The 26,297-nt window shown below is 49.2% G+C and overlaps 10 protein-coding genes across 10 annotated transcripts; 7 read left to right on the forward strand and 3 right to left on the reverse strand.

The window, feature by feature from the left end:
* Window positions 1-1,425: 1,425 nt before the first annotated feature.
* Window positions 1,426-2,809, reverse strand: EI90DRAFT_2066750 (uncharacterized protein). Its single transcript, XM_039052510.1, has 5 exons — window positions 2,761-2,809; window positions 2,108-2,702; window positions 1,801-2,044; window positions 1,668-1,740; window positions 1,426-1,611 (listed from the first exon to the last, which is right to left on the reverse strand). Exons 2-5 carry the CDS (start codon window positions 2,582-2,584, stop codon window positions 1,551-1,553), a joined length of 855 nt encoding a protein of 284 aa, XP_038921822.1. The 5' UTR covers window positions 2,585-2,702; window positions 2,761-2,809; the 3' UTR covers window positions 1,426-1,550.
* Window positions 2,810-3,599: 790 nt separating this feature from the next.
* EI90DRAFT_2066448 (uncharacterized protein) lies at window positions 3,600-4,729 on the forward strand. Its single transcript, XM_039052508.1, has 3 exons — window positions 3,600-3,960; window positions 4,024-4,551; window positions 4,651-4,729. Exons 1-2 carry the CDS (start codon window positions 3,788-3,790, stop codon window positions 4,442-4,444), a joined length of 594 nt encoding a protein of 197 aa, XP_038921823.1. The 5' UTR covers window positions 3,600-3,787; the 3' UTR covers window positions 4,445-4,551; window positions 4,651-4,729.
* Window positions 4,730-5,137: 408 nt separating this feature from the next.
* EI90DRAFT_3143863 (copper amine oxidase) lies at window positions 5,138-8,783 on the reverse strand (the record flags this gene model as incomplete). Its single annotated transcript, XM_039065063.1, has 16 exons — window positions 5,138-5,240; window positions 5,340-5,429; window positions 5,496-5,513; window positions 5,726-5,818; window positions 5,954-6,538; window positions 6,624-6,693; window positions 6,754-6,829; window positions 6,897-6,972; window positions 7,042-7,195; window positions 7,305-7,632; window positions 7,707-7,800; window positions 7,875-7,948; window positions 8,014-8,152; window positions 8,248-8,267; window positions 8,396-8,587; window positions 8,664-8,783. The coding sequence occupies 16 exons, from the start codon at window positions 8,781-8,783 to the stop codon at window positions 5,138-5,140; spliced, it is 2,232 nt and encodes a 743-aa protein (XP_038921824.1).
* Window positions 8,784-14,143: 5,360 nt separating this feature from the next.
* Window positions 14,144-15,162, forward strand: EI90DRAFT_3035676 (uncharacterized protein). The gene has a single exon (XM_039058638.1). It carries the CDS (start codon window positions 14,178-14,180, stop codon window positions 14,703-14,705), a length of 528 nt encoding a protein of 175 aa, XP_038921825.1. The 5' UTR covers window positions 14,144-14,177; the 3' UTR covers window positions 14,706-15,162.
* Window positions 14,724-15,054, forward strand: EI90DRAFT_2906798 (uncharacterized protein; the record flags this gene model as incomplete). The annotated part of the gene is made up of 2 exons (XM_039054264.1): window positions 14,724-14,793; window positions 14,852-15,054. Coding segments are annotated over 2 exons (273 nt in total), but the record flags the coding sequence as incomplete, so codon positions are not given.
* On the reverse strand, window positions 15,111-18,832 carry EI90DRAFT_3035678 (glycoside hydrolase family 37 protein). Its single transcript, XM_039058639.1, has 14 exons — window positions 18,533-18,832; window positions 18,387-18,447; window positions 18,201-18,304; window positions 18,047-18,127; window positions 17,503-17,973; window positions 17,331-17,444; window positions 17,250-17,273; window positions 16,991-17,195; window positions 16,397-16,928; window positions 16,217-16,324; window positions 16,056-16,154; window positions 15,947-15,992; window positions 15,782-15,881; window positions 15,111-15,701 (listed from the first exon to the last, which is right to left on the reverse strand). The coding sequence occupies exons 1-14, from the start codon at window positions 18,665-18,667 to the stop codon at window positions 15,529-15,531; spliced, it is 2,253 nt and encodes a 750-aa protein (XP_038921827.1). The 5' UTR covers window positions 18,668-18,832; the 3' UTR covers window positions 15,111-15,528.
* Window positions 18,833-19,296: 464 nt separating this feature from the next.
* EI90DRAFT_3035681 (uncharacterized protein) lies at window positions 19,297-20,022 on the forward strand. The gene is made up of 2 exons (XM_039058640.1): window positions 19,297-19,330; window positions 19,407-20,022. The coding sequence occupies exon 2, from the start codon at window positions 19,672-19,674 to the stop codon at window positions 19,861-19,863; it is 192 nt and encodes a 63-aa protein (XP_038921828.1). The 5' UTR covers window positions 19,297-19,330; window positions 19,407-19,671; the 3' UTR covers window positions 19,864-20,022.
* Window positions 19,939-22,003, forward strand: EI90DRAFT_2068000 (exonuclease V a 5' deoxyribonuclease-domain-containing protein). The gene is made up of 6 exons (XM_039052511.1): window positions 19,939-20,584; window positions 20,639-20,724; window positions 20,784-20,835; window positions 20,894-20,947; window positions 21,001-21,838; window positions 21,897-22,003. The coding sequence occupies exons 1-6, from the start codon at window positions 20,105-20,107 to the stop codon at window positions 21,956-21,958; spliced, it is 1,572 nt and encodes a 523-aa protein (XP_038921829.1). The 5' UTR covers window positions 19,939-20,104; the 3' UTR covers window positions 21,959-22,003.
* A 50-nt stretch (window positions 22,004-22,053) lies between these two features.
* Window positions 22,054-22,353, forward strand: EI90DRAFT_2906604 (uncharacterized protein; the record flags this gene model as incomplete). Its single annotated transcript, XM_039054258.1, has 2 exons — window positions 22,054-22,187; window positions 22,260-22,353. Coding segments are annotated over 2 exons (228 nt in total), but the record flags the coding sequence as incomplete, so codon positions are not given.
* Window positions 22,354-23,257: 904 nt separating this feature from the next.
* On the forward strand, window positions 23,258-26,277 carry EI90DRAFT_2906953 (uncharacterized protein; the record flags this gene model as incomplete). The annotated part of the gene is made up of 18 exons (XM_039054268.1): window positions 23,258-23,437; window positions 23,513-23,533; window positions 23,592-23,723; window positions 23,786-23,824; window positions 23,882-23,981; window positions 24,051-24,070; window positions 24,122-24,231; window positions 24,293-24,354; window positions 24,403-24,490; window positions 24,548-24,600; window positions 24,660-24,732; window positions 24,758-24,991; window positions 25,050-25,258; window positions 25,415-25,454; window positions 25,508-25,793; window positions 25,849-25,960; window positions 26,010-26,102; window positions 26,156-26,277. 18 exons carry the CDS (start codon window positions 23,258-23,260, stop codon window positions 26,275-26,277), a joined length of 1,974 nt encoding a protein of 657 aa, XP_038921831.1.
* Between the last annotated feature and the right edge of the window lie 20 nt (window positions 26,278-26,297).

A 26,297-nucleotide genomic window follows, 5' to 3' on the forward strand; every position in this document is an offset into this window, starting at 1 on the left:
TCAAGCGGAAACGTGGAGTCATGGTTCTTCCCCACCCTTCTGATAGCGCAACGGCCGGAATCTGTCCCACACTTATCAATCTCTTCGATTGCAACAATTGAGGGCTGAAGATGGATGGATGCGTTTCATTGAACTAGAGTGTGTAAATGAGATTCGTAACCTGTCTCGCCGTATAATCGCTGCCCAGATTGCCCATTAGATCGAGGCGTGTTGTTGACATGGGGCCTTCCTTAAGTGGCGATCTGTGATACTCGCGCAGGGCCGTCCGTAATGCTTTTTCGATCCAATCCGGATCATACTCTATATGAGTGCATGCTTGCTGTCCATGTGGATCCTTCTATGGTGCACAAAGCTGTTCCGCCCAATCGCTCAGCGTTTAACGACTTGTTGAGTATTTCAATTCAGCCACTCTTTATCCTTCTGTTGGTATAAGGAATCGAACGATTTCCCCGCCGGTGACGTTTCAGCAGCTCAACACTGATGAAACGGACATCCGAGATGTCCCAATCCACTTGGACAAGCCAGGTCCTGAACGATTATCGGTTCAGGAATCCCATCATTCATTTGTACAACCACCAAATAGGCATGTCTGGTTATGGTCATCACATCAGCGGGGAGCCGCTCGTGAAAGCGCCTTACAAATCATTATGTGGGTCCCACAACAAAATCCACTTCTTCTGAACTCTGGAACTGCTAAGCGCCGAGACCACTCATGACGTTGGAGAAACAATGATAAGATTATTATGGCCAAGAACTGGAGGGTATCGACTACTTGGATGGCAACAGGCGTAAGGGACAGGGAGCATGACAAACCTGTTTCGTAGATAGCTGATGGAGTATGATACGAGCTGCAGGGAGAGTGAGAGCGCAAAACTCAGGGCCAAAGCATCGTGAATGATTGTGAAACAAATGAACTATGTAATGTAAGAGAGCTCCTCGGAAATCAGGCCCTCAGTGGGCTTCATCTTGCCGTCCGTGCCGCAACACAATCCCTGGCACCATCAACAGACGTGACATTCCAAACATTCGAGGTTGAAGTTATCTTATTCATTCGAAACCACATTGAGCAGGGGAGAATCTCCGACTGGTTGCTTGAAACTCTGTGCTTCCACCTCGCCGGGGTCGCGAGTGACAACGCCATCATCTTCCAACTTCTGAGGTTCGCCGCTAATGACGGGGACCCTGAACTCTGTCTCTTCCACATCCAGCCTCGGTGTGGAAAGGCCGACAGTCTCAAACATCGCAACTGCCTCCGAGTCGTCCAATTGTACATCTTTTCCCTCGCTCTCGGCTTCATCATCTCTCAGCCGTTCGGGAGTAAGCGGCTCTGAGGGCGATGAAGGAATGGCATCACCAGGTGCAACTTCACCCTCAGAGGAGAACCAGCACTGCCAAGTTGATCGTGTGTCCCGTTCTCCGTAGTCGTGATGGATGCTGAGGCTCAACCACAGCCACAGTGTCAGCGGCGGAGGCTGGCACTTCATTGATTGGCGCATCTTTGCGGACGGACGGTACTGGGGGCGCATTTGCTCCCACCTTCGCTCGGGCGGCTAATGCCGCGGCAGAGGGTCCACCCCCTGGAAGACTTGCCCGAGGACGGCGGAGGCCGTTCTGTGACGGTGGGTCATTTGTCGTGGACTTTGCTTTACGAACAGATGGAAAGGGACCTGTGGCGCGAGGCCTTTACACTCCTCGCAGGTGTTTGTGGGACCTTCGGGGCTGAAGGTGTGGCGGCCGTCGCTAGTTCGTGGTATAGTCAGTTTCTACTTGTGACGGGTGTGAGTGAAGAGAAGTACGGACCCTTGCCCGCGAACGGCTTCATTGCCGACGGAGGGTTCTTTGTGGCTGCAGTAGTTCTTGCCTTCGGCGTCTCATTTCCAGTGACAGGTGCGGTACGAGCCTTCGCCAACGAAGATGCGGTGGGTGCGGTCAGCGGCGGCCGAGACGTGCTCGTTCTCGGAGTCGTTACCAATGGAGTCTTAGCGCGAAGATTAGAAGCTGTGGTAGGTGGCGCTGCTCTTGTGGTGGGAGGAGGGGTAGCGGTCTTTGAAAGTGTCCTCTGAGTGCGAAGTGGAGTCGTAGTCTTGGCCTGTGTCGATACACTCGCAACAGATGCTCCAGTGGGCTGAGGCTTAAGCACCTGAACCTGAACGAATGGAGTGACGGTGGCGGACGGACGTGACGAGAGTTTCACCGCTGCGACTGATGGAGTAGCACGAGTCGAAGGCGAGGGTTTCGGAGTAGTGGTGATAGTCTTCGCAGGCGTCGATGGCTTCGAGGCATTACGCAAAGACGCAGAGGTCTTTCTCGGAACCGTAAGTCGGTCCGTCGATGATGGTGTGGGGTCGACCTTGGGTTCAGGCATCTCTGATTGATGAGGAGAATTGCTCTCAGCTTTATCCTGGATGGGAGTCTCAGAGGCAACCTCGCTGTTGACAGCAGGCTCACGCGAGGTTCCGGGCGAGCTCGGGGTCGTGTCCAACCTGCTTTCTTTGGGAATCGATTCCGCCTCGAGATGAAACGCATCCTTCTTGAAGTCATCAGCAAGCGTCATTGCGTTCGTGGGTTCTTGTGATGGCGTCATTCTAGAAGGTATTTTGATGGGTTGGGGAGGAGGCTGGGGCGTATTCGCATTGGAAGCCACGTTCCGTTTGTTCACTTGCTCGAACTTTCCAATGAGATTGGCAACTTTTTGTGTGCGTCTCTACAGAACGTGGCGCATGGGAATTAGACATTTATCGCCTTTATATCTTGGCATACGTAGAGTATTGACCTCGTCAGGGAGAGGCATCACGAATGAATGTACAGGCTACGGAGCGTTGCAAGTTGCACGTTTTGCACGAGTTGTGACGAGTGTATAGCCCCGCTGAACGTAAAATGTAAGGTCTGAAAATTGGAGGAAGGCACACTCCGAGAGGCCCTGAACGGCCAGCCGCTGCAATCGAGTGCGAAAGTGGATGCAAGCAATAACTATGAAATGACCAGCAAGAACAGAAGAGTTGTGAAACGTGGTCCAGAGACTACTTGCCAAATTGGGTCCGTCGCTATCGTCCTGATCGCTTTTCCGACCCTTGGACCTTTGTTACTCCGCGAAGGAACCTCAGCTAGCGAAAACACTTTATTCGATCAGTTTCGTCTGGCCCTTGTCCGCTTACATGAGAGGCGGTGATAACTGGATGTATGCACCCACCCCTCCCAAAGGAGCAACCGTACCCAGCGGGGAAACTCATCTCACAAAGTGCACACGGAACTTGACCAATATCAGTTGGACAGCTTGTGTGACCGATTCCCAGTGGATCTTCTACTAGGATCTCATCCCGCTCCTTCTTGGCCCTTTGCTCCCAAGTCCTGGTCTCCGTCTTTTCTTTTTCGCCAAACTGATGTAATGCTTTTCCCGGGTTCCTGGACATGTAAAAAAAGACATGCCCGCAAAAAAAAAAAAAGCACCCTGTGACTCGAGGACGCCAAAATGCCCGCCTCGCTTCCTTGCGGTGATTTCTCAACAATTAATTCTTCTCTTTCTCGAACTTTTTACCTTCGTTGCTGATTCGCAGTCAGTGAACTGACTTTCCCTCTCGGCTTAGCAGCACAAATTGCTCAAAGTGGTTATTCCATATACACCACCTGCGCTGGCGAGTCCCCAGTGATGTTTAAAGAACCTTGCAAGCACTTTGACCATATGTGGACAACTTGGTCTTACCCATACACATCAGTAAATTTTGACGATCGAGCATGCTGAAAGATCTCTTTCCCCCCCCCCCTCCTCCTTGGCCTTCAAATAAGGATCATGAGCTGGGGGGACCCGTGTCAATTTCCTCGTCCTTCCCCGATCCACTGTGTCTTTCTTCATCGATCCATCCTAATCTTTGGTCGTCGGCAAGCCATGTCGTCCTATGCTAAGCTAGGTGCCCTTACCATACAACTGGACACCCCGATACAGACAGTCACGGCCTTCGATACGTGAGCCCATCTCCGTCGTTACCTAAATGCCAGAGTGTCACTCAGAGCATAACGTCTGCTAAGCGCCGCCTGCGAATTCAAGGGGTACCTTATCTTGGACTCCTCTCACCTTCGTTCCGGAGCCATGGACGCTCTCAAGGCCATAAACAACATCCAGACGACGGTTGGACCATTTATTTTGAAATTGCAAGGCGAATCCCCAGACATGACGCCATTTTCTTATACCGCCTCCGAGGAAAGAGCACCAACCCCGCCCGTCGTTATCGCCTTCGCTCAACGCATTCCAGATCACCGTCGAGGAGACGTCACGCCATTTTTCGTCCGTCTACCTCGGCATTTGTGGCCGACGCACGTTGGCGAGGGAAGAGTATACCAGCTGCACGCTACCATCACCGTCGAATTCACAAACATGTTGTCGGGGAAACTGATGGAACGGGTCACTCGCGACGCCAGAACTCAGTGTCAAGTCTATTTGGCGCAATAACAATAACTACAATTCCCTCGACGTTCCACGCTGTCGATCAACTTATTTTGTTTCTTTTTTTTTCTTGTTTGTTTGACGGGACTGCTTAATTTGGGTTCCAATCATGGGTAAGCCGTTTCGCGCCATTTAGAAAAACGCTTGCACCAGCTCGTCGTCCTCTCCTGCCAAATACTGAAGGATTGTCGCGTGTTTTCGCTTCTGTTCAGAATCCGTCCATTCACTCCTTTAAACATGTTCGGATCAGACCGATGCGAGGGCAGAGCATCAGAAATCCGATAATGGGGGTAGTAATGCTCCTTGACCCTGTTTGCAGAACCAAAAGCTTTCTTCGAGCGGCCCTGTGTAATCGTTGCCGAGGAACCAACAATCAAATCTTAATCACCGCTAATCTCAGGTCCACATCTTTCCTTATTGCGTCTATCGCTCCCCCACCATTGATTCTTTGAGTTTGCACTCTGTACAGAAGATATATGAATATATGCACAAACGAGGCCGCCCAGTGTCTTGTGTCCTTATACATATACCAAAGGGTGCGCAGGGTAAAAGCGGTTCGACAGTACATAAGAAGGAACAATCAACATGAATACAAGGCTATTTTGCATGACACCGGAAAATCGAAGCAAGCGGGAACGTGGATGTCCAATGTCAATACGATCTCAGATGGAACCCTGCAACCACGAGGAGGTCTCGGGATCATGCGCTGCAACATGATTCAACTGCCAAGTGGTCTTGGCCATTCGATGTACCATTCGTACCATTCTCTGTGGCGCCATTCTGGAAGGCCAACTTGCTGTGACTGCGGAGATGTGGAATTCAGACCAAGATTCACACCCACCCACCCCCAGAGTAACGAAACAACCGCAAAAGCCGCAATGGTTAATGGGCGCTTACTTACTTATCGTTTTCAGGGCGGACATCGATAGCCGGGGACCATTTGAAGAAATTGACTGGCTTGAGAGTGAGACGGAGGTGCTCAACCGGCATACTATATAAGGGACAACGCCTTAGTCATCAGAACCCATATCGAGCAAGTGACGCGGGTGCGACTTACACGGGCCAATCTTCAGGTCTGCGTGAGAGTTGGCACGAGCCCATGGGAGGATGAATGTCAGATACCTCACTGACCGAGGAGGTGCAAAAGGTTAATTTTCTCTACTCGCCTTGGGATGTGATTGGTTCCTATCCGGTTCGAATAAGTTCAAGGTCGAGGCCACCAAAAGCGATTCGCATGAGTTGCAACGCGGCCGACCCCAATACGTATATATAATATGTATCAACGACTTACCAAATGTTAAAAATAGCAAGATATCTTCGTTATCCACACTCTGCCCATCTTTGGCCCATTCTCCAATGGAATCTAAAGGAGCTTTGACACTGGAAAAATGATTCTCTCATCGGTTAGCAAACACAATGCAATACACCAAATGGTGGGAGAGAGGGAGAGCAAGTGACCCCCAACCCCAACAAAAAAATCACGCCCAACTGTCCAAGGACCTCACATCCACTTACGTTTGAGGGACATACTTCCCCGAAGGGAATAACCTCTTTCCTTCCTCATCCCTTACTACCCAGAGACTCTTCCCTGCAAAACCTGATCGCTTCGCCACCCACGAATCGGGCTTAGCCAACATCCTGATGGCACCGCCCTTCGCACCAATAGTATATCCAGCCGGCATTCCGCTAGCATAGTGCTTTCTAGACGGATTAACGATCGTCCACCGGCGATCCGTTTCGAATTCATAGTCACGCGCATTATCAGGGGTTTGAACGACCGACGTCTTCTGATACCATCCGTTGCCTGCGTAATTCTCTGTAGAACCCGTGGGGGCGTCGAGCTGGTGAAGGTTGCTCTCGAGGACGGAGTTATCCAAACCATCGATCATTGGATCGAGTCTGAGGGAGAATATATGCTGATGATATTGAGCTTGAATCTGAGGGGCAACGATAGAGCCGTGCGGCGAAGGCTCGTCCTTCCCAGTCACATAGACGTTCAGGACGCCTGTCAAGCGGGTCTCAAGCTCGATCGTTCCATCTTGATAAAAATTGTAGTAGAAACAGTACTCGTAGTTTGCGACCGTGGCTATCATCGAGACCCTGTACGTTGAAGAAATTTCCGGGGGGAAGAACGGTGAGACCTACTTAATGGCACGTTGCAGAAGATAGATAGCTGCGTACGTACGTAAGTTTACGACTGCGGACAGACATCGATCGTCCATTCTTGCGATAGTCAGTATGTTTCCAAAGCAAACCTAAGTAAGCGGCCCGTTCAATTCCACCACGTACGTCATCAAACTAAATTAATTTCACACCTGCGTCTTCTTCATGAATACAAATGGCACGTTTAAGCTTGATAGGCTCTCCGCTGTGGCCAACGAATGCACCAGGCTGACATAAAGAAAAACACGTCAGCACACACAGACTACCTTTGCCTTGGTATAAAGGGAGAGCCTACGAGGTAATGAATAGTCCCAAGGCAATCACATCCAAGGGTCAGATCATTCGCCATGGCTCCCATACCGTACTCGCCACTGGAAATAGAAAAATTTATGGGTGATGTCCATAAGTTCCTGTGAAAAAAAAAATGAGATCTTACTTACACATCAAAGGCGAACTTCCTGGGGTGGGGATGCTCAGGGGCAGCATAGGGAACGACCATTTCCGCAATGGACATCCTGTAAATGATAGGCCTTACTTCACCGTCATCATTGTAGGTGACAGTAGAGATGATAAGACCCTCCCTGCCATTGAAGGCTAATCATGTCAGGGGGGACAAAAATGGGGATGTCAAAAAATTTGTCAGCAGCGAACCTTACGAGAATCGCGCGTGAAAAGCCAAAAACAAACAAACAACCAAACTCACCGACATGCAACTTCCACTTCTGCCATTCAATCTGGTTCCCGATCATCTTGAAGCTGACCCCATCAGGCTGCTCGATCCTGAGGGTTTTCAGCGATTCCCTTGCTTCCTTTGAACGCTTGCTTTCCTCCGACAATACTAGTTCGGGCAAATATTCATATGGGGTAAGGGGAGGAGGGATTCGTTCACGGCTAAGACCATAATTGGGAGCATCGAGGGGCGGAGGAGCGGTGGTATCCGAAGAAAGCTCGCCAGTTTCCTTTGAACGATGGGGAGCGAAATCGATGTGAATCACCTTCCCAGTCGTATCATTGAGGACAGGGAAGAAATCCTGTTTTTTTAAGAAGAACAAAAAATTAAATTAAATTGCGATCACAGACCCCCAACTAACTGGGATGGACTTGCCAAGGGATGAGCATAAAGATTCGAATCGGGTTTGAAGCGAGCAAAGAGTAGGCATTGTTGAAGACGAGTGGTATTTGGGAAGCGTTCGTCGTATCTATTCAAAAGTTACACCCCTTCAGAAAAATTACTACCCACAAACTTGGACACTCAAGTTAGTTAGTATCATACCCGATAGCCCATCCGTCCGCATATATTTCTTCGGGCTTGATACCAACTTCAGCAGCAAGCCTCTGAACTTCGGGCTAAATTAGATCGATAAAATTATTAAATCTCGATTCCGTCTTCGAAAGTTTAAAGTGCAACTCACATCGGCCCGAATCTTCACCTCGCTCTCAAGTAACTCTTCGGCAGAAATCTGTGGCTGAGTGCCCTCGGGGAGCTTCGTAATTCCATCGACAACCCACGTTCCATTAGGGGCAAGAGTCAATGTCGCATTGTACACGCAACTTTTATTTGAGCGGATGGGTTGGTGACGAAAAAAAAGAAAAAAGCGAGTGAGCTAATTACGCCCACGAGTGCTTCTATCGAAAAACTAACTCACCCAGTGACCACGTCAATGAACTACATAAACGGCCGAGGGAATTGATGTCGGTCGACGGATCAATTCGTCAAACCATACATAAAGACAATGAAGCGGTCGGTTGCATGCCCCACCCCTGCGAATGAATTGGCACTTCAAATAGACTTACATCCGTTTCAGCTCTCCTAAGGATGGAAGCTGGCCGAGGCGCAGCGGGTTCTTTGCCTGGAGCGGTAGGTATGCCTAACCATGCTAAAACGTCCCTTTTGGGCGGATGAATGATGCCAGAGCTTATGAACTTGAATGATTTGACGTTCTGCTGGATACTATACTCCCGCACGGCGAGAGAAATGGAGGCGATCTAATAGGTAATGTCATTGTGTCAACCTTTAGGTTAGGTTCAAAAGCGGGGTGAGAAAATTAATTGAGGAGCGAACCTCTGCAGCGTCGAGCTCGTCGAGAGGGTGAAATAAGGCGCGCCTGGCCGTCGCTTTCGCGGACTCTTTTGCGTTGTCGAAGGCATCGGCGTTTTTCGTCTCGGGAATTAACGGCGCCATGGTGTCTCCGTCAGTAGTATAGTTGCAACAGGGGGACGTTGGGACTTGGATATGGTGCTGCCTGACTGACAGTCAGAATATAAGCCCCTTTCGTATGAAGGGGTGCCCCTTAAAAAAATGATATTATTTAGGAGTATATTATTCAAGAGGCGCCGAAACACGGAGGCCATTCCTTCCTCCGTGTGGGTGTGTGATAGTTAAATGCACATATGATCGTTCCAATTGAACAAGATATTGATGAATATCTCTGAGGGCGCTTGGACGCTGCCTACAGGCATTTGCAGGGCTGGGGGGGGGGGTCGGAAAAGTACTTATGTAGGTGAGTGCCTGACAAGCTCATCGGGCCGCCTTTGTCTTCCCAAATTCGCGGATTTGGAAGGGTTCTATCATTGAGATGCAACATCGCTTCGCGCCTAGCTTGTGGTTACCCTGCAAAACCTTCAACCAAATATGTATATCATGCTGATGGGCTGTACCGAGATAAGATCTTAATTATTACCCCGCGCGGCGCGGCTAGTTATCGGATCATCTACTATCTAATTTCATCATTCTCTCATTCCATTACATACTGTAGCTGGGGTCCCCGTTGCAACCGCTCTCTGGATGGGGCGGGGCGTACAAGCCCAGGAAACGGTTGTGATCTGAACGTCGAGAGATATACCACTCCACCAATGGTTGATGACACGCTTGCACTTGCCAATTTTTCACTGTGCATTCCTTCCCCTCTACTTGATATTCTCTAAGCACCGTTCGTCGCATGATCGTCCCTCTACCAACTATTTTCACGAGCGTTAAAGAGACGCTCAATAATAACAGGACAATGATGAGCCTAAAGCACTGAATGTCGCGCTCATGAGCACGACGTCGCGTTGCTAAAAAATCATTGGGGGCCGCCTCAAAACTGTGGGTTCATGAAGGATGGGTTGGGAAAACAAAGCCAATGGCCACCCGATCGAGAGCATAGGTCCTCAATCACGCCTTCTATCAGGTCTGAGCTAGTCACCGATAATCATACCAAACTCAACACTGACCCCCGATGAGCGCTTGAATATTGATATGCCTTGCTACAATCCAAATCATGCAATATAGTAGGATATAGAAATATTGTTTGATTTTTTGTGTTTGGGATATGACTTTTGGGGAATGCGCCGGAATTCACAATCCCTTTCTGCATGTCAATGAGTTGCCAAATATTCCCAACCATGCACATGAGGCGGATGACGTCAGAAGGTCAGCCAAGATATGTAACGGCACTGTAGCCTTTTCCTGCCAGCGCCGCGCAAAGTCTCTACTATATATAAAGAGCCCGGACACGCTCCACGAATCGCGAACGCCGATTGGTTGGAGCGAGGTCTCACACACTCTCATTGGATGAAGGCGCTTACTTCAGCTCCCATTTGGGATGCACTCGCTTAGTTCATCGTCCCTTTAGGGCTCTTCCTCACCCATTTTGGTTCTGCTTGCTTAGATCATCACCGATTTGGGATCCGGTCGCTTAAGTCATCGCCCGTTTGGGGCCAGCCAGCTAGCTTATCTCATCTCCGGTTGTGTTTGAGTTTCCTGACCGGCCCACATGCGTCATCTATCTCATCGATGCGCACTTCTTCACATGCCGCTCCAACCTCTTCACCTGATCTGTTGTCTAGAGTGCGACATCGCAATGATGCGACTATCGATCCTGATTGACGACGACAAGCCCAGCATGGCTAATGTTGTACACTCTGCACTGCTACCTTGAGTCTAACATGGCGAACACACTCCACATCCGTTTGTAAACCGTGCCCATTCTTCGTAACGTTGTACGCTCCCGGAGTACTACACAATTCAAAGGTTTCGCGGAGTGTGAAACATGATGATAAAAGAAACCCCATGTACCCACCTTTTTACGACTGTCTGAGTCGTCGTTGAGGGGCGAGACTCTCATCTGATGTGAGGTCATGTCAAGCCCTGAAAGTGCGCTCTAAAGCCATGGAATGATATAGGTATATACCACGGATGCGAGACAAGTGAACACAACCGGAATGGCCCGGCTAGCCAATGAGAGAGCAAGAACGTGCTTCAATGCACTGTTGAGACTCTGTACATTGAACGATTCCAGGGGGTTGTGTCGTCGCAATCATTGGGTAAGTGTGTCGACCAAGGTATAACCTGGTCGTTACGTGACGTGTCAAATGAAAGAAAACACAGTCAAAGTGTCAATGAGCACGGGTGTCACTAATCCAATAGTAGTTGGATGGAAGGTAAAAAACTTGGCCGCATTCATCGTGAACAAATCGATGTCAAAACATACCACTTAGCCGAAAGAAAGCCGATCTGTTCTGAACACGCACAGGAAACTCTCCAACACCGATGAAAGTCAATCGAATTCCATCTCGGATCCGTCATAACTCGAGGTCAAGGCTAAAACCTTAAATCCAATCAGAGAGCGAGAAAACGGTGGTCCAGCTGAAAAAAAGAACACAGCTGTAGGCTTGCTTAGATCATCACCGATTTGGGATCCGGTCACTTAAGTCATCGCCCGTTTGGGGCCAGCCAGCTAGCTTATCTCATCTCCGGTTGTGTTTGAGTTTCCTGACCTGCCCACATGCGTCATCTATCTCATCGATGCGCACTTCTTCACATGCCGCTTCAACCTCTTCACCTGATCTGTTGTCTAGAGTGCGACATCGCAATGATGCGACTATCGATCCTGATTGACGACGACAAGCCCAGCATGGCTAATGTTGTACACTCTGCACTGCTACCTTGAGTCTAACATGGCGAACACACTCCACATCTGTTTGTAAACCGCGCCCATTCTTCGTAACGTTTTACGCTCCCGGAGTACTACACAATTCAAAGGTTTCGCGGAGTGTGAAACATGATGATAAAAGAAACCCCATGTACCCACCTTTTTACGACTGTCTGAGTCGTCGTTGAGGGGCGAGATTTTCATCTGATGTGAGGTCATGTCAAGCCCTGAAAGTGCGCTCTAAAGCCATGGAATGATATAGGTATATACCACGGATGCGAGACAAGTGAACACAACCGGAATGACACTGGGTGCCCGGCTAGCCAATGAGAGAGCAAGAACGTGCTTCAATGCCCTGCTGAGACTCTGTACATTGAACGATTCCAGGGGGTTGTGTCGCCGCAATCATTGGGTAAGTGTGTTGACCAAGGTATAACCTGGTCGTTACGTGACGTGTCAAATGAAAGAAAACACAGTCAAAGTGTCAATGAGCACGGGTGTCACTAATCCAATAGTAGTTGGATGGAAGGTAAAAAACTTGGCCGCATTCATCGTGAACAAATCGATGTCAAAACATACCACTTAGCCGAAAGAAAGCCGATCTGTTCTGAACACGCACAGGAGACTCTCCAACACCGACGAAAGTCAATTGAATTCCATCTCGGATCCGTCATAACTCGAGGTCAAGGCTAAAACCTTAAATCCAATCAGAGAACGAGAAAACGGTGGTCCAGCTGAAAAAAAGAACACAGCCGTAGGTTCACCTGATCTTGTACACTCAAAAAGGTACGCCCAGAGCCCCCTTATCTCCAATTATTCTTGGCTGAGGCTGCCTCGAACGGCAAGTGAGTGACCAAGCCATTTTCCCACGGTGCGAAGACCCATATTTGATTTGCGGACAAAGCCCTTAGTTACACGCTTTGCTTGAGAAATCCCAGAGACCGGAGACAGCTAAAGTTCATCAATGTAATATCGAATCTGACCCCTTTGCATGTCGACCTCCATCATGGCCACAAGTCATGCTTAATTCCATTGTTGGTGGGATTGCTGGATGGGAACCGCTATCCTTTGGATATCCATGCTTTCTCTTGTGCACCAACCGTTAGGTGGCGGTAAGTGGTTGGGCCTTGTCTTCTCGAATTATCTCTCATTTAACACATGCTTTGCCAGTATTACAATAAGTATATATGCGGGCATACCTTTGCACGAGGGGACCCCAACTATGTTACTACCGGAATCACCTAGTGTCCCCCGCTGGTGGGTATGCAATTGGGCCTCTGCCTGCTTACTTTCTGGGGTCTCCTGTATGGCCTTACCTCTAGGCAACTGGAGCTTGTGTGAGTATCTCTCAAGACGATTTCCCCAAGTCTTCTTTGTAGCCAGTCACAAAGCCGTCTCTGGGGATTACGACTGGAAGGGCGGATCGTAAATATTGATATTTCTATTATTCCCTGGGGTGCAACTATGATTTCGGCAACGAAGATCCTGGAGATGTTACCTCCTGGCGAGATCTACCTGCCTTGCACGTATGCTCGATGCGCCATCCTTGTTGTGCTTACGACCTCCATCGGTGACACATAACCTCACTCATGGAAGGCCGTAAGCAAGAAGCCTACAAAACCAACCTCGCTCGCTTCTTTGTCAAACTTCCCAATCATATCCCTTCACTATAACTACTTTATGCAATCAATTACTCCTACTCCAAGCATGGCACGTTGACCTGACCAACTCGGCACTACGGACGGGAAGACGACTTTGACTAAGCTATTATGAAGTGCAAGAAACCGGGAAAACACCTGATTGGCCATGCGGTGACGTGCGGAATGTGAGATTCAGGACGGAGAAGCAGAGTTTGAGGAGGTTGCCACTATGTTTAAAGGAGAAGTGTGTTCCAGACCGATTGACTAGCGGGATGAGAATGTGGCAGGTGGCATATTAGGTCGTTTCTCTTTCCTCGGTATTTGGACTTGTTGATTGTGTCTTTCCGTTTTGCCCAGCAGTGAAAGCCAGCCCCTGCGGTGCTTCGTTTTGGACGAGGCCCATGTCAGCAAGTCACGGATGGCATAATTATCGGACGACAAATTAAGGGGGAGTGGTTGATGTTGATGATTGGGATTCTGGGCGGGGAGCGCAGAAGGGCATCGTTTATGGCCGACGCTCGTGAGAAAATTTGATCCATGAGTTATTCCCATCACGCCAATTGGATGCAAACCTTGGCGCGTATCTTGCGTCCGTCTTGGAACCCAACCGGAGAATCACAGGCGGAAGAGTGCCAGGACGAGGTAACCTATGCCCCGATGATCCACCAGTGGCTTCGACATTGAAGACGGAAGTGTGTACCCCGCGAAACATACGAGAGTAAATGTGTCTGGGTCGACTGCCGTCTTCCGATTGGGGTCTTCGTATAACGCAACACGCGAACTGTGGTCTCTAAATTGCTGCGCCACCCATTTACTTCATCCGCTGTCTCTCATTGGAAACAGAAGAAATCGTTTTCAAAAGATTCATTTGGGCAAAGAAATCCGCGGTTAGCTGTGAGTTCACTAGCCCATTCGATAAAAAATCAACGCAAATGCAAATGTGGAGAATGGAGAATTCGGAACCCCAATTTTCGGCTCGTCGCCGGATGCAAACACCGCACTCCGACGTCTTGGCTTCCAAACATGTCCAAGATCCTTGAAGCAACAACTCTCGAAGCTCTCCAGTGCTTCAATGGCAAGGTTGATGCAGCAGACTCAAGCATGGACGATGCAAACTGCTCTCTCCCGCCTCGTAAACCTTCTCGTGCAAAGTCCCGGGATCAGAACGCCGCGTCGCCAAAATCTTCGACTGAGGTAATCAGCGGACTGACAGACGTGTTAAGCGTTCAAATGGAGACAATCGTGTCGCATATCTTGAACAGCCCCAAAGAGTTCAAGATACCAGACAGTGACACGTCCACTCGTGCGTTTATCGTCAATCTTGCACAATATGCAAGGAAATTGGAAGGAATGTCCAACCCCGTGACATCTGGTGTTGCTCCGTCGTCGAATCCAATTGCTGTTTCCCACTCTCCCACTGTACCTGTTAAAAAAACTGCAAAACAGATAGAGGCTGTTGCAGACAAACTTGGAAGAGCAGCGAAGAGTGGTATTAAAAAGCAGATGTCGGGAAGTAGGCTTTCATCCAACATCCACCCCAGTCTACGCTAATTTTTTGGATGCCATATTATCCAGTGGAAGCCGACGTGTAAATCTGGTACAGCCAGATGGGTTTACGATGGTGTATGCCCTGATGCGGGTGAGATATATAGATCTAGGTGAAACTTGACGATCGTGGACCCAAATTTTTTTATTAGATGTCTTCGCCGCTCTCCTGAACCTTCCCGAACCACCCAAGTGGAAACAGAAGAAATTCGCCATTGAGGAATTCGAGAATGCGCTCGGTGACTCCATTCGAGCCAGTACCCGCTACAGCAGCCTTTACTTGCGTGGCGACGTCAACGTGAGGTGGAACCCTGCTGCTGGAGAGTTCAAGTTCAGCGGATCATATGGAGTCTAAAGGGATCCTTTCTCCCAGCAGGACGTCACAGATCTTCTCGTTTTGCTTACGGCATATTGCATTGTTATAGACCTTCCCGAAGAACTCAATACCTATATAATGTCCAGCATAAATATTCCCATTGATTGGGTGTGGTACAAATATTCCTACGGGACTAATGCTTGCGGCGATTACTGAGGTGACGATTCAGCTATTGCAACTCGAGACTACTGATAGTAAAAGGGAGGGTGGGGATGGGAGAAAAAAACGAGAAACTATAGTACAAAGGCGACGGGAGAAAGTGGCATTAAGTCGACGATGCTTTAAGTATTAGAAAGGGCAGACAAAAGTAACGGAACGAAAAGCGTGATATTGAGAGAAACCTACACGGTTCCTGCATGAATGGAGGTTGAAGGAAGTCCGGGCGACATGTGTGGGGATCGAAGCTGGGAAAGGAAGACAGAAAACGCGGAGAGAGTGTCGGAGACGATTCGTCTAGATTGAGAGTTGGTCCATAGCAAGGCCGAGCGGATCAGTGGATAATAAAATCGTGTTATGAATGGCCGACTGATCGTTTCCGCGCCCGAAGAAGACTTCGGGACTTGTACATGTCGCGACAGCACGACGCATGTGATTGGTCAGGAAAGTTAATCCTACTTGATAGGCGGCTGAGAAAAAGGATGGGGAGAGTTTAGGAGCCTGGAATTCTGGAGGAAACACCCTCTGATGCGGGCGAAATTGGACCCACCATTCATCCAACCAAAACCTTCGCGTGGCACCATCTTGAAGTCTAATCCTTGGTTGCCGTATTCGGCATCAACCATATGAGAAAGCTTAACCGCATCAAACTAGCCAAATAGGCAATTGAGGATCAGTCACGGCATGTGAAAAGTGGCGCGGAAATCTCCCTTACCTTCTCTGGTACGACCCCGTTGAAATCCACGAATGCGACAGTCATCCTGACAAAGCGGGGGGGATGGTGAGAAAGAATGGAAACGAGGGCGCTGCGATGACGAACTTACATATAGAGGAAACGATAAGCCAACCGCTGCGCCTCTTCCAGGTAACCATAACGCTCCAACCCAACCCAAGTCATGATTTGGTGTGGTGGCCAGGCGTATCTGGAAAGTTGAACTGCATCAAACACCACATTTCAAGCATATGAGGTCGCGCCGGCGCTTACGGATAGTCCCACTGTCGGTTCGGACGATCTAGGGATATCTTCCCTCGAGACTCCTCAGTTCCGGACACTAATCCACCGATCACTTCAAACTTGGACATGGAGTGGGCACTGTACATGAAGAACGGACAAAAAGAATCAATCACGGAGAAGTTCGGCTGAACAAGCAAAATCAGGACATACACGAGCTTCCATGCTTGCTCCTCACTCGCACAGCCAGCCCAAAGCGCCCAAAAAGCAGTGGCAGTCTCATAATTGATCTGCCTCCCCTTGACTGTATCATAATCAAAGTACAGCTTCTTCCTATCGTTCCAAAGGTAATGATCGATTCGTTCTTTGCGTTCCCTGGCGCGTTGGAACCAGATGCTCGAGGTCTGAGGTTTGGCCGTGGACTTAACTCGACGTGATGGATCCCTCTTCTCTGCCCGGAATGCTTCGGGAGTGATGGGATGAGGTGAAAGGTAGAATTCGTCCTCCAACTCGAATTCATCCACAAAGACGTCTCGGATAGCAGTAGCAATGTCAACTTCATATTTGTAAAGCAATGCGTTGAGGTCGATGGTAGCTAGGTTTGCACAAATCTTCTCGAATCGATAGGTCGTGTCGTGTCCTGATTCGCGAACAGCACGATCATGGAGGAAGTACTCGTCCAGTTCAGGTTCGGAGAGTGTTCCATCATTGTACTTTTCACTGAAGTCGTGATAGATAAACCGTGCTTGTTTGCGTAGGGTTCGAGGATATGAGTGAAGTGAGAGGCTTCCGTCTCAGGTGGTATACCAAGGCCATCGGGGCGGTATCGCGAGAGACCAGTGACAGGGTCCAAACGTGGTTGCGCCATCCACACGGTATGGTACTCCTTAATGGCAGCTTGAATTGCTCGGCGCAACCAAGACCTGTTTTGTTCTGCTTTACTACGATCAAGTTGATTGAAGATCTGAAGTGCCATATCCGTTAGGAAGGGCGGCTGGGTGCGGCACAGGTACTAGAGAGATAAAGTTCAAGATTTCTTTTTGGGTAATAAACCACCGACACATACGTAGCTTCTGCTTCCATTCAAGATCTAGGAGATGGAGTACTCAATACGGAGGTGAAGATCGAGAGGCTAAATTGTTCTCACTTTGCCGTAGTGTTTGATCTCAAAAACGAAATGCTCAACCATCCCTTGCGCCATGTCGACTTGACCGTCTACAAGTAGCCCGAGCGAAATAAAGTAGGAATCCCAGTTGTACAACTAATAACCAGATCATGAACATGAATGATAGGGTTCTACAAGGTAAATAAGGACTAACCTCGTTGAAACGGGCGCCTGGGACAACGAATGGAATGCCTTTGAGGGAAGTCGTGCCATTCCCGTCCTCGACCTCCTGCATCGCGAGCGCAAGAATACCCGGTTTGTCATTGAGGCTTTTGACAAACGCAGCATCTTCGCATTTTTTAGGAAGAACCTCGACCCGAAGTCCCAAATGTGGCTTTTCAATGGACACCTTGCGATAGTACTCGGCCATCTTGGGTTCGCCGTACGGAACATAAATAAGTGGCTTCACGTTTGCTGTACGATTCTTGGGATCGGCGCAGATAATCTCCAAACCGTCGCCATCGATGCGACGGGTCAGAGCATTCCAGAATGAAGTCTTGATCATACGCGATAGGCGATCAACGGGATTTTCGGTCAGTCGGCTTTCATCTAACACGATTCGCTTCCTTCCATGATCTTTTGCGAGTGCCAGCTCCTGAAGAAGATTAGACAGCATGTATGTTCCCTGTAAAAGATATGTCGGAGATAAAACTCCATGAACAAAGAAGAAGGTCTCGCGAAAAGCAAAATAAGCGCACACGGATATCGAATGTTTTGAAGCCGTTGCTGGTGGCCGTCCCGAGAGACATGATTTTGGGTCCAGAGTCCGTTATGCTGATCTGTTTGTGATGAGGAGAGTTTCAGCATTTGGCGCTCATGCTGCGTGGCAAAAAGGAAAACCAAGACACGCACTTGAAAATCGCCATCAGTGTCTTCTTGCTCGAGCACGATCCGTATAGTCTCCTCTACATCAACTAGAAACCGTCGGGGCCCCGCACTTTCAGATGGGTTGGGGTCTATAAATGGATGGGGTTATTCCGAGCGTGGGCAAGGATGAGGCAATCTTGGCGATCGGCATTCAGCAAATCTAGGGCTCACCATGCGAGAGTCGTCTGAGTTTTGCGTCGCGAGTTTGAAGAATGGGACGCCGTCTGTAATCCTGTCGGTTGGGGCGATCGGGAACAGCGAAGCGGGGTCAATTCCAAAGTTCCAGCTTTTTTGAACATGCAGTTCGCGAAGCTCACATTCGAGTAGGTACGTGCCCGAGTGTGTATCTCGGGCCCACCGTAGTATTCTTTTGGATGGGCGTTGAAGGGTGGATGGTCAGTCGAATCGAAGAATTTTGCACCAGGTGCAGTCATAAGCGCTGGAGGTGACATATTGGAGCTCGATAACGCGTCTGAGCGTGATGCGTGATCTGACAAAGTTATCTGGGAGCAGAAGCTGTCTTTTATCTACAACAGAATGGCTTTTGGGGTGCAACGAGTTTTGTGTGGAAATGGTGAGAGAAATAAAACGGGGAAGTCGCTATTTACTAATCTTATTCAAGGATGCAAATGAACGGATTTCCGCACCGGAGGCAGAGCAATACTGATCTGATTGATATCGCATCTGCAGCGCTTTCACCGGCGACCACAGCAGCTACGCACTCAGAACAACCTCGACTAGGACTGAGCAACAATGTGATAAATCACCAAAAGGAAAAATCATTGCCGGATCACCTCTCCCGTAAAGGGGTCTAAGACACTCTCGAGAGTGTTGCCACCAACATGCATATTCTGACCTGCAGCCCCTCCCCTGATTTGATAACAAATACTGGTGAAGCAGTTTCTTTCTGAAGATTATTCAACAAATGTCCCCATCCGCATGGAATGAAAAATCCCCGGCTTAACCGACTCCAGGAACCAACCCCGCAATGGCCCAATTCTCCGCATCAGCTTCGCCATCTTGGGCCCAACTCGCTGCCTCATTTCATGGAAACCCACTTACTTGGAATGGCTGGCTACTACGCGATATGAACCAACAGCACACCACCCCTATCGCTGCCATGCAATAATAACATTAATCGGGGATGGCTTATCGCAAGCGCATGGACACATGACACCTGCTATTACTCACCGGAGGCGGAACCAAAATGGGACTATTGTTTGATGATCTACCAAATCGCTGAAAGCCAACACCGATGATCAGGACATGGAACATATGGGCTGTGATTGCTTGTCGGGAAAATCGTTACCGAAGTACGCGCAATGCCCCATTTGATAAGTGAAGTCTGATTATGACGGATGTAGACCAGGACTCCGGAACACGTGGAGCCTCGTGGCTCAGCTCAGAGCGGGTTCATACCGACTACTGATGGGGTCGATACTCCGTGGACTCGTCAATGTTGCATGTCCATCAAGCACTTCCCAACACTGCGAAATGCAAGAAAGAACTCCGCGCAATGTGCAGTGTCATCCCGCAATTCAAAGCGGGATCGGATAACGACCGGAAGGGAGATGATTTCTCAAAGGTCCCTAGTGCACGAGAATGTCAATTGAAAACGCTTTGTCCGACAAGGCGTTTTGGGACATAAGCGCTTGCCTATACCAAACTCGTTGCAGCTTGGCCTGGGGTGATCACGCCAACAGTCACTTGGATGTTGACAGTGCCCTGAGGTGAGCAACGTTCTTCACGCAGGCTTAAGTCCTTTCATGGATTGCATGGCACACTTTTGGGGAGTTCGCTTCTCCAGCTATTAAGCGCGAGAGTCAACAATTCAGTCGTTGCGACTTCGGTACCGAATTACAAAAACGGCAGTTCCCAATGTTTGTTCCATGGCTGTTGAAGATGATGAGTTCGCCGACCTAGAAGATATCCAATTCAGCAGGGAGGAACTCCAAGCGATCGAGGCCATCGAAGGCCGCGCGTCAGATGCATCCGTGACGTGTTGTACGGCTCCTGCTGTTTCACCCGCATTCGAGCCCGCCACCTCGTGCAAGGGAGAAGCGTCCGTTCCTCCCCCTGCAGCCTTGGGTCCTTCACTATCGCACGACTCCAGTGGGGCCTCCACTGAGGTCGTCAAGATGCGTCGACTCCATTTATTGAATGTATTCAGACCTGTTGGTTCGCTGTCGGTAACCGACCTTGTTGGCCCGCAATGGTGCGAGCTTAAGTTCGACTACACATTGAGGTGGGGGAATAGGTGGCAAAGAGTGATAAATAAACCTTCACATATAATTACGGCTCGTGGCAAGCGAATCGAAGTCGAAAAGACGGCAGCGAAACAAAGCGAAGCCATTATGGATTCGGGCCGCGTGAGTCGGTTGCAATGTGTTCGTGCGTAGGGAACACTAATAACAATTATGCAGTCTATACACAAAAAGCTCGAACGCGCAATTCAGCCTGAGGAGATCGTCGTACCTGTCATCACTGGGGAAGAGCGAGTTGCATCAAAGTCAGTGACTTCAATTATGTTACTGGAACTCCAAGAATGATTATATATTATTTTTATAGACTATTGACTATGATTTCTTGTATCCAACTCTTGAAAACTTTAGGATACTGTGTGAGTCGCCCCCTCCTGTTGGATCTCTGCTTCACAATCAGTACCATCTTGCTTTAAGAGGGAGTTCCCAGTGATGGGTATCATAGATGACATCCTTATCATTGGTGTTATCGTGGGTCAGAACCTTCAAGGGTTGTCATCAAACAACTGATCTTCACAAATCAGGATGAGATAGTACGAAAGGAAGTAGAGCAACCGAAAACGAAAAAGGAGAGGGCTCGATATGCTCGTCAACAGGCAATTTTGCGATTCCTTTCGCCCACTAAGCACACTCCTTCAGAAGAGAATTTTACTCGCACAGGAGCCTTGCCCGGCTCATCCTATATCCTCCATCTCATCGATAACAAATCTCGTTCCTTGCCTCACATGCCGCCCGAACGTGACCGCATCCAATCTCGTCTTCAACTCATGCTATATAAGCGTCTGCTGGAGAACCTCCTCGAACCAAAGCCCTTCCTTCAAACCCTTTCAAAGTACTCCGTGAATCTTCGCGCAACCTTTTCCCCTAAATTCCTCCAAGCCCAGGAAGTACTCTGCGTTAGCAATAGTCTGAGCGAGGTAACTCGTGAAGCGACTTGCCTCGAAGATCTAGTTGTTGCGTTTCAGGATGCTGTCATGCAACTGCACCTTGTTCCTCGATCCGAACGGTCGTCTTCGCCCGTCGAGAATGAGCTCGAACTTGTCTACAGGTCCAGAGGACCCGACGAATCCTCTGGACCAAGAAAGCGTGCCCGAAGGCACGGGAAGTCACGTCCAATCCCGCTTCAACAGAGTGGGAGCTCAAATGGAAACCTTCTTGAAGCGAAAGCTCGAGAGCAGTTGTTAGTAAATGATCTAGGGCTTCGAACTTCCGCGCCTCCATCGGAATACGAGGGTTCTTCTTGTAGTGGTATCTCTACTCCACTCAGCGCTATTGAAGAACTGCCCAGCGCCGGAACTGAAACGAATCCTGCAGTTGTATTCGGGGCAAAGATAACCGAATCTACTACCAATCTTGGAAAGGGTGATCATCCATCCATTAGATACTTTGCCTTTTCATTTCTAACCACTGGTTCATCCAGACTATTTCGGATCTAATGCACCTCTTGGAGATGCCCCCCTGGAACTACCAACCAATGTATAACCGAGTTGATAACTACAAAAACCCCTCCTGATGTGCCTGAAGGTCCCCCACTAGCAAAACCTCCATCGCATTTACCCGCACACGAGGAATCACTTGCACCTGTGATCGGGTCCGACAAGTTCCAGTACGACCCTCATTTCCTTGATGCCTACGTCATTCGCGTTCTTGCCTTCTGGAGAGGACAGAGGGATGCCGAAGGCGTGGACATTGAAGATTCTCATCGGTGCGAGTAAGTGCCACTTCCAATTACTTGACACGGACCGATCCCATGGCTAAACTTCGAATCTTGCGCTTCCGTCAGCTCTTGCGGATTTCGGAACGGGTGCGAATGGAGGGAAGTAAAAGCGAATGAATTCGCTCGGATGGCTACCCGCCGTAATATCGAGGTGGAATAACGAATCGTTCATGGACAGATTGGATATTCAATTTATTGCCCTTTGATCTGTGGGTCCCTGGGCATTGGATCTTGGGGTCGCAGACCTCAGTTTCAATGGCACCGGTGGGTATCATTATATATATCAGCTTGTATATTCCTTGTACATACTAGTTACTCGATCTTCCCTTATGTTAAAAGACACCTACAAACAAATGCGTCCAAAGGCATGATGATGATATTTAGTGAATGGGAGGGGCCGCAGGGAGGGCTTGAATAGGAGCCGCCGTGATGAGCACATAATTGGAGGGAGGACTTCGGGAGGTGGTGTGAGCGGTACTCATAGGGATATCAACGCAAGCCTACATCAATTTCAAGGGGCAAAAGAGGAAGACAGTGATTAGACGCTGATAGTTAACGTCGGTGGTCGGGGAAGTGTTGCACAGTGTCGGCAAATGAGTTCCTCAAATGTCCAGTGCCTATGTGGGACGATCAGTGCTCCGGTGGGTTGGAACCAGAGGTTCAGTCTGGGCTGACGGTGTTACCAATGCGAACATGGCATAACAAAGAACGCAAGAATTAATGTCGGTACAAGTAAGGCAGTTGAACCGTGGCCAGCACGAACTAGGCCTTCAGACGCGGGTTGGGTGTCACTCAAAGTCCTTCTTAGTCACCAAAACCGCTCACCGCGATAGACAGGTGACCAGCCTCTATTGGAATTGACCGCGGGGACATGAGCGGGCCAATACTAATTTGCATGACTCAGAGCGGCGTCTATCTTATATCCCAATAGAAGCCAGTGACCTACCTAGTGCAGGATAGTGCTCTTGGGAGGCGGCGGTGAACGAAAAAAGGAACACAGAGTCCCCCTTTCCAAGGGAGGAGATGCTCTCCTGAGTCTGACGGTGCTATCGCACAGCCACACCATGGTGAAGAAGAAAGCAAAATCAGCAATTTCGGCTCAAAGTAAACTAGCCTCGAAAGAAGCTAAGAAAGTAAAAGCTGCAGCGAAAGCTGTCCGGAAAGACGCCAAAGCGCAAAAAAAGTCAAGGAAGGATGACGACGTATCCGATGATGACGAGGATCTAGAGGCGATCCTAGAGAAGGTATTGGGCGCCTGAAGCCTGATTATCTTCGCTGTAGTGTTGTGACCATGCTCATCGTTCGGGAAATTACTCCAGATGAGGATAGAATGGGAAGAAGTAAGTGTAATTTTGGGGCAGTTCAACCTGGAGGCGACGGTGACAGCCTCAATCTTAGAAACATCGCGTCACAGAAGAGATTTCAGATGGGCCCCCCAGTCGCCGAGCCAACGCGACCCTGACGCCTGACCCAAGCGGTAATTACCTATGGTGTATTGGCGGGGAATATTTCAGCGAAGATGGGAAGGCGGTATGTTTCTTGATACCCGAGAAGGTTTTATTTTGACTGAACTACAAACAACCGCTTCCCAGCATTTCTATAGCGACGTTTATAGATACTCCCCAGATAAGGTGGGGCATCTGCACAGATCGCTATCCCTTTCTGATGCCACATCTCGTGCTCAATAGAACGAATGGAGACGATTCACTTCAGCAACTTGTCCCGGCCCCAGATCTGCCCATGCAGTGGTGGCGACGCCATCTGAAGGAGGGAAGTTATTCTTGTTTGGTGTGTCCCTTCAACCTTCAGTGCACAAATTAAACAAACACTCATTACAGACCGTTTCATGGATCATAGGAGGGGAATTTTCGTCTTTGGTGCGCTCCTTATCACGTCTCCGAGACTATAGATCCTAAGTACATCTACAGCACCAAACCACTTTCCACCATTATCGAGATACTTGGGTATTTGACATCGCTTCCAAGTCTTGGGAACGTTTAGCAACTAAGAATAAGCCTCCCGCCCGCTCAGGACATCGGTAAGTTTTGGACTGTTTCATCATATTAATCCCCACTTCTGAGCCTATAAGGAAACTCAAGCATGGCCGTGTGGAAACACTTCATAGTTCTTTTTGGAGGGTTTTTCGATCCGGGTGTTCGGAGTTCGTCATATCACAACTTATTTTGGATTCCTACTCACTAGGAATCAGCGCAGTACTTGAATGATCTATGGATATTTGATACTGAGGATTACACCTGGAAACCGGTGGAAATTAGCGGCATTGACCGGAAACCTTCGTGCGTAGGGTTACGTTGGTCTTATTCTGTGGGCATACTGATGTACCTTTTTGGCAGACCCCGCTCGGGCTTCTCCTTCCTCTCAACTCCTGAGGGCATTGTGTTACACGGTGCGCTGAAATGCCTCGATCCTGCTTATCGTTAACCCTAAGCCCCATTCCATTTTCAGGGGGCTACTACCAAGAGTATGTAAAAGGGAAACGCCCACAAGGCGTAGTATTGGATGACACCTGGTTTCTACGGTGTGCTACCCCTTAAGAGTCGCAGTCCTGGATGTTCATATATTGCTACGATTGGGAACAGAATGTCAACAGACACAAAGGAGTTTAAATGGGAACGAAGGAAGAAAGCTAATAACGCCCATGCTCCTATCGCTAGAAGTGGCTGCACTATGGCGCTTTGGGCCAATTCGTCTGCAAAATCTCTGGGTATCATGTTCGGAGGCGTGAGAGATGTTGATGAGGGTGATGAAGTCCTTACAAGTGAGTTCTACAATGACATGTGAGTGTGATACATGAATGCTGCATAGTCCGACGCACTTAAAGCAATCCGATGTTAGGTACGGATACAATACGCCGCATCCAGGAAAATGGGTTACTCTGACGCTTCGCAAGAAGAAGCAGAAGGCTGGAAAGGGGTCAAAACGGAAAGCGAAAATACAGCCCATGGAAGTGCAGGCGCCTGGGGGTGACGATGATACGGACGGCGAGGAGTCCGAAAGCGAGGATCCGGATGGAGGGAATACGGACTCTCCTGGGTTACCGGCCGGTGACCACCGTTCCCAGCACATCGTGATCAAAGAAAACCCTGTACTCCCAGAGTTAAGGCTCCAGGTGGATGACGAGACAGAGGCGCCCCTCATTCCCATTGCCCGATGTAAGTTCTATAGATTCCGGCTTACCACAATGAACTCAAGATCTTCAGACAACGCTATGCTTGCCGTTCTCCGGAACACCTTGTACATGTGGGGACCTGATATATCTTGTCTGATATTTATTGACCTCTGAACACCCCCAGCTACGGTGGAATTTTGGAGAGGGGTGCTCGTGAATACACCTTGGACGATTTCTGGTCAGTTGCACTAGACAAAATGGATGAATTTGTCTGCCTGCGACCTTTGGATGTCAGCATGTTTGACGGTAACGATGGAAGCAGCGAGGAAGAAAATGATGATGAAGAGGATGAAGGCGAAGGCGAAGAATCAGATGAGGACGCGAACCAGGACCATTCCGACCCAGATGAGCATTCAAAGGATCAGGAAAAGGAGATCGATACTGCAGAAACTGTATTGGTGAACACTCAAGTAGGTACCTCACAATTGTCGTTTCTTTTGCTGATAATATTCGGCCCATTCCAAGTTACGCGACCAAGCTGCACGTTTCCTTGAGGGATCCAAAACCATATCGGCTGAGGAAGCCCTTCGAACCCCATTGCCTGGAGAGACCCTGACCGTTTTCTATGCAAGGTCACGTAAGTGAACGCCTGCCTCCCTGAACTACCGCTGAGATACCAATCCCAGGCGAGTATTGGGCACAACAGGCTCACACTTTTAGCGATAACAGAGGAAAGCAGCTACGCCGAGATGGCTTTGGGTTGGCCCAGGATCGGTACGGTACGCTTTATTTTCGCACTTCTCCAACAAGCTGTACCTTACGTGCCACACAGAAGAATACAAACCCCTGTTGGAGGAGGTGGAGAAGATTCTCGCTGAAGCCGGTCTAGACGCCGAGGAGATGAAACGAGCGAGCGAGGGAACAGGAATCGGGTGGAATCACAACAGACGCTGATATGCGTTTACCGGCAATGA

The sequence above is a fragment of the Cantharellus anzutake genome (genome assembly GCF_015039405.1).
Source record: "Cantharellus anzutake strain C23 chromosome Unknown EI90scaffold_5, whole genome shotgun sequence".
NCBI lineage: Eukaryota > Fungi > Basidiomycota > Agaricomycetes > Cantharellales > Hydnaceae > Cantharellus > Cantharellus anzutake.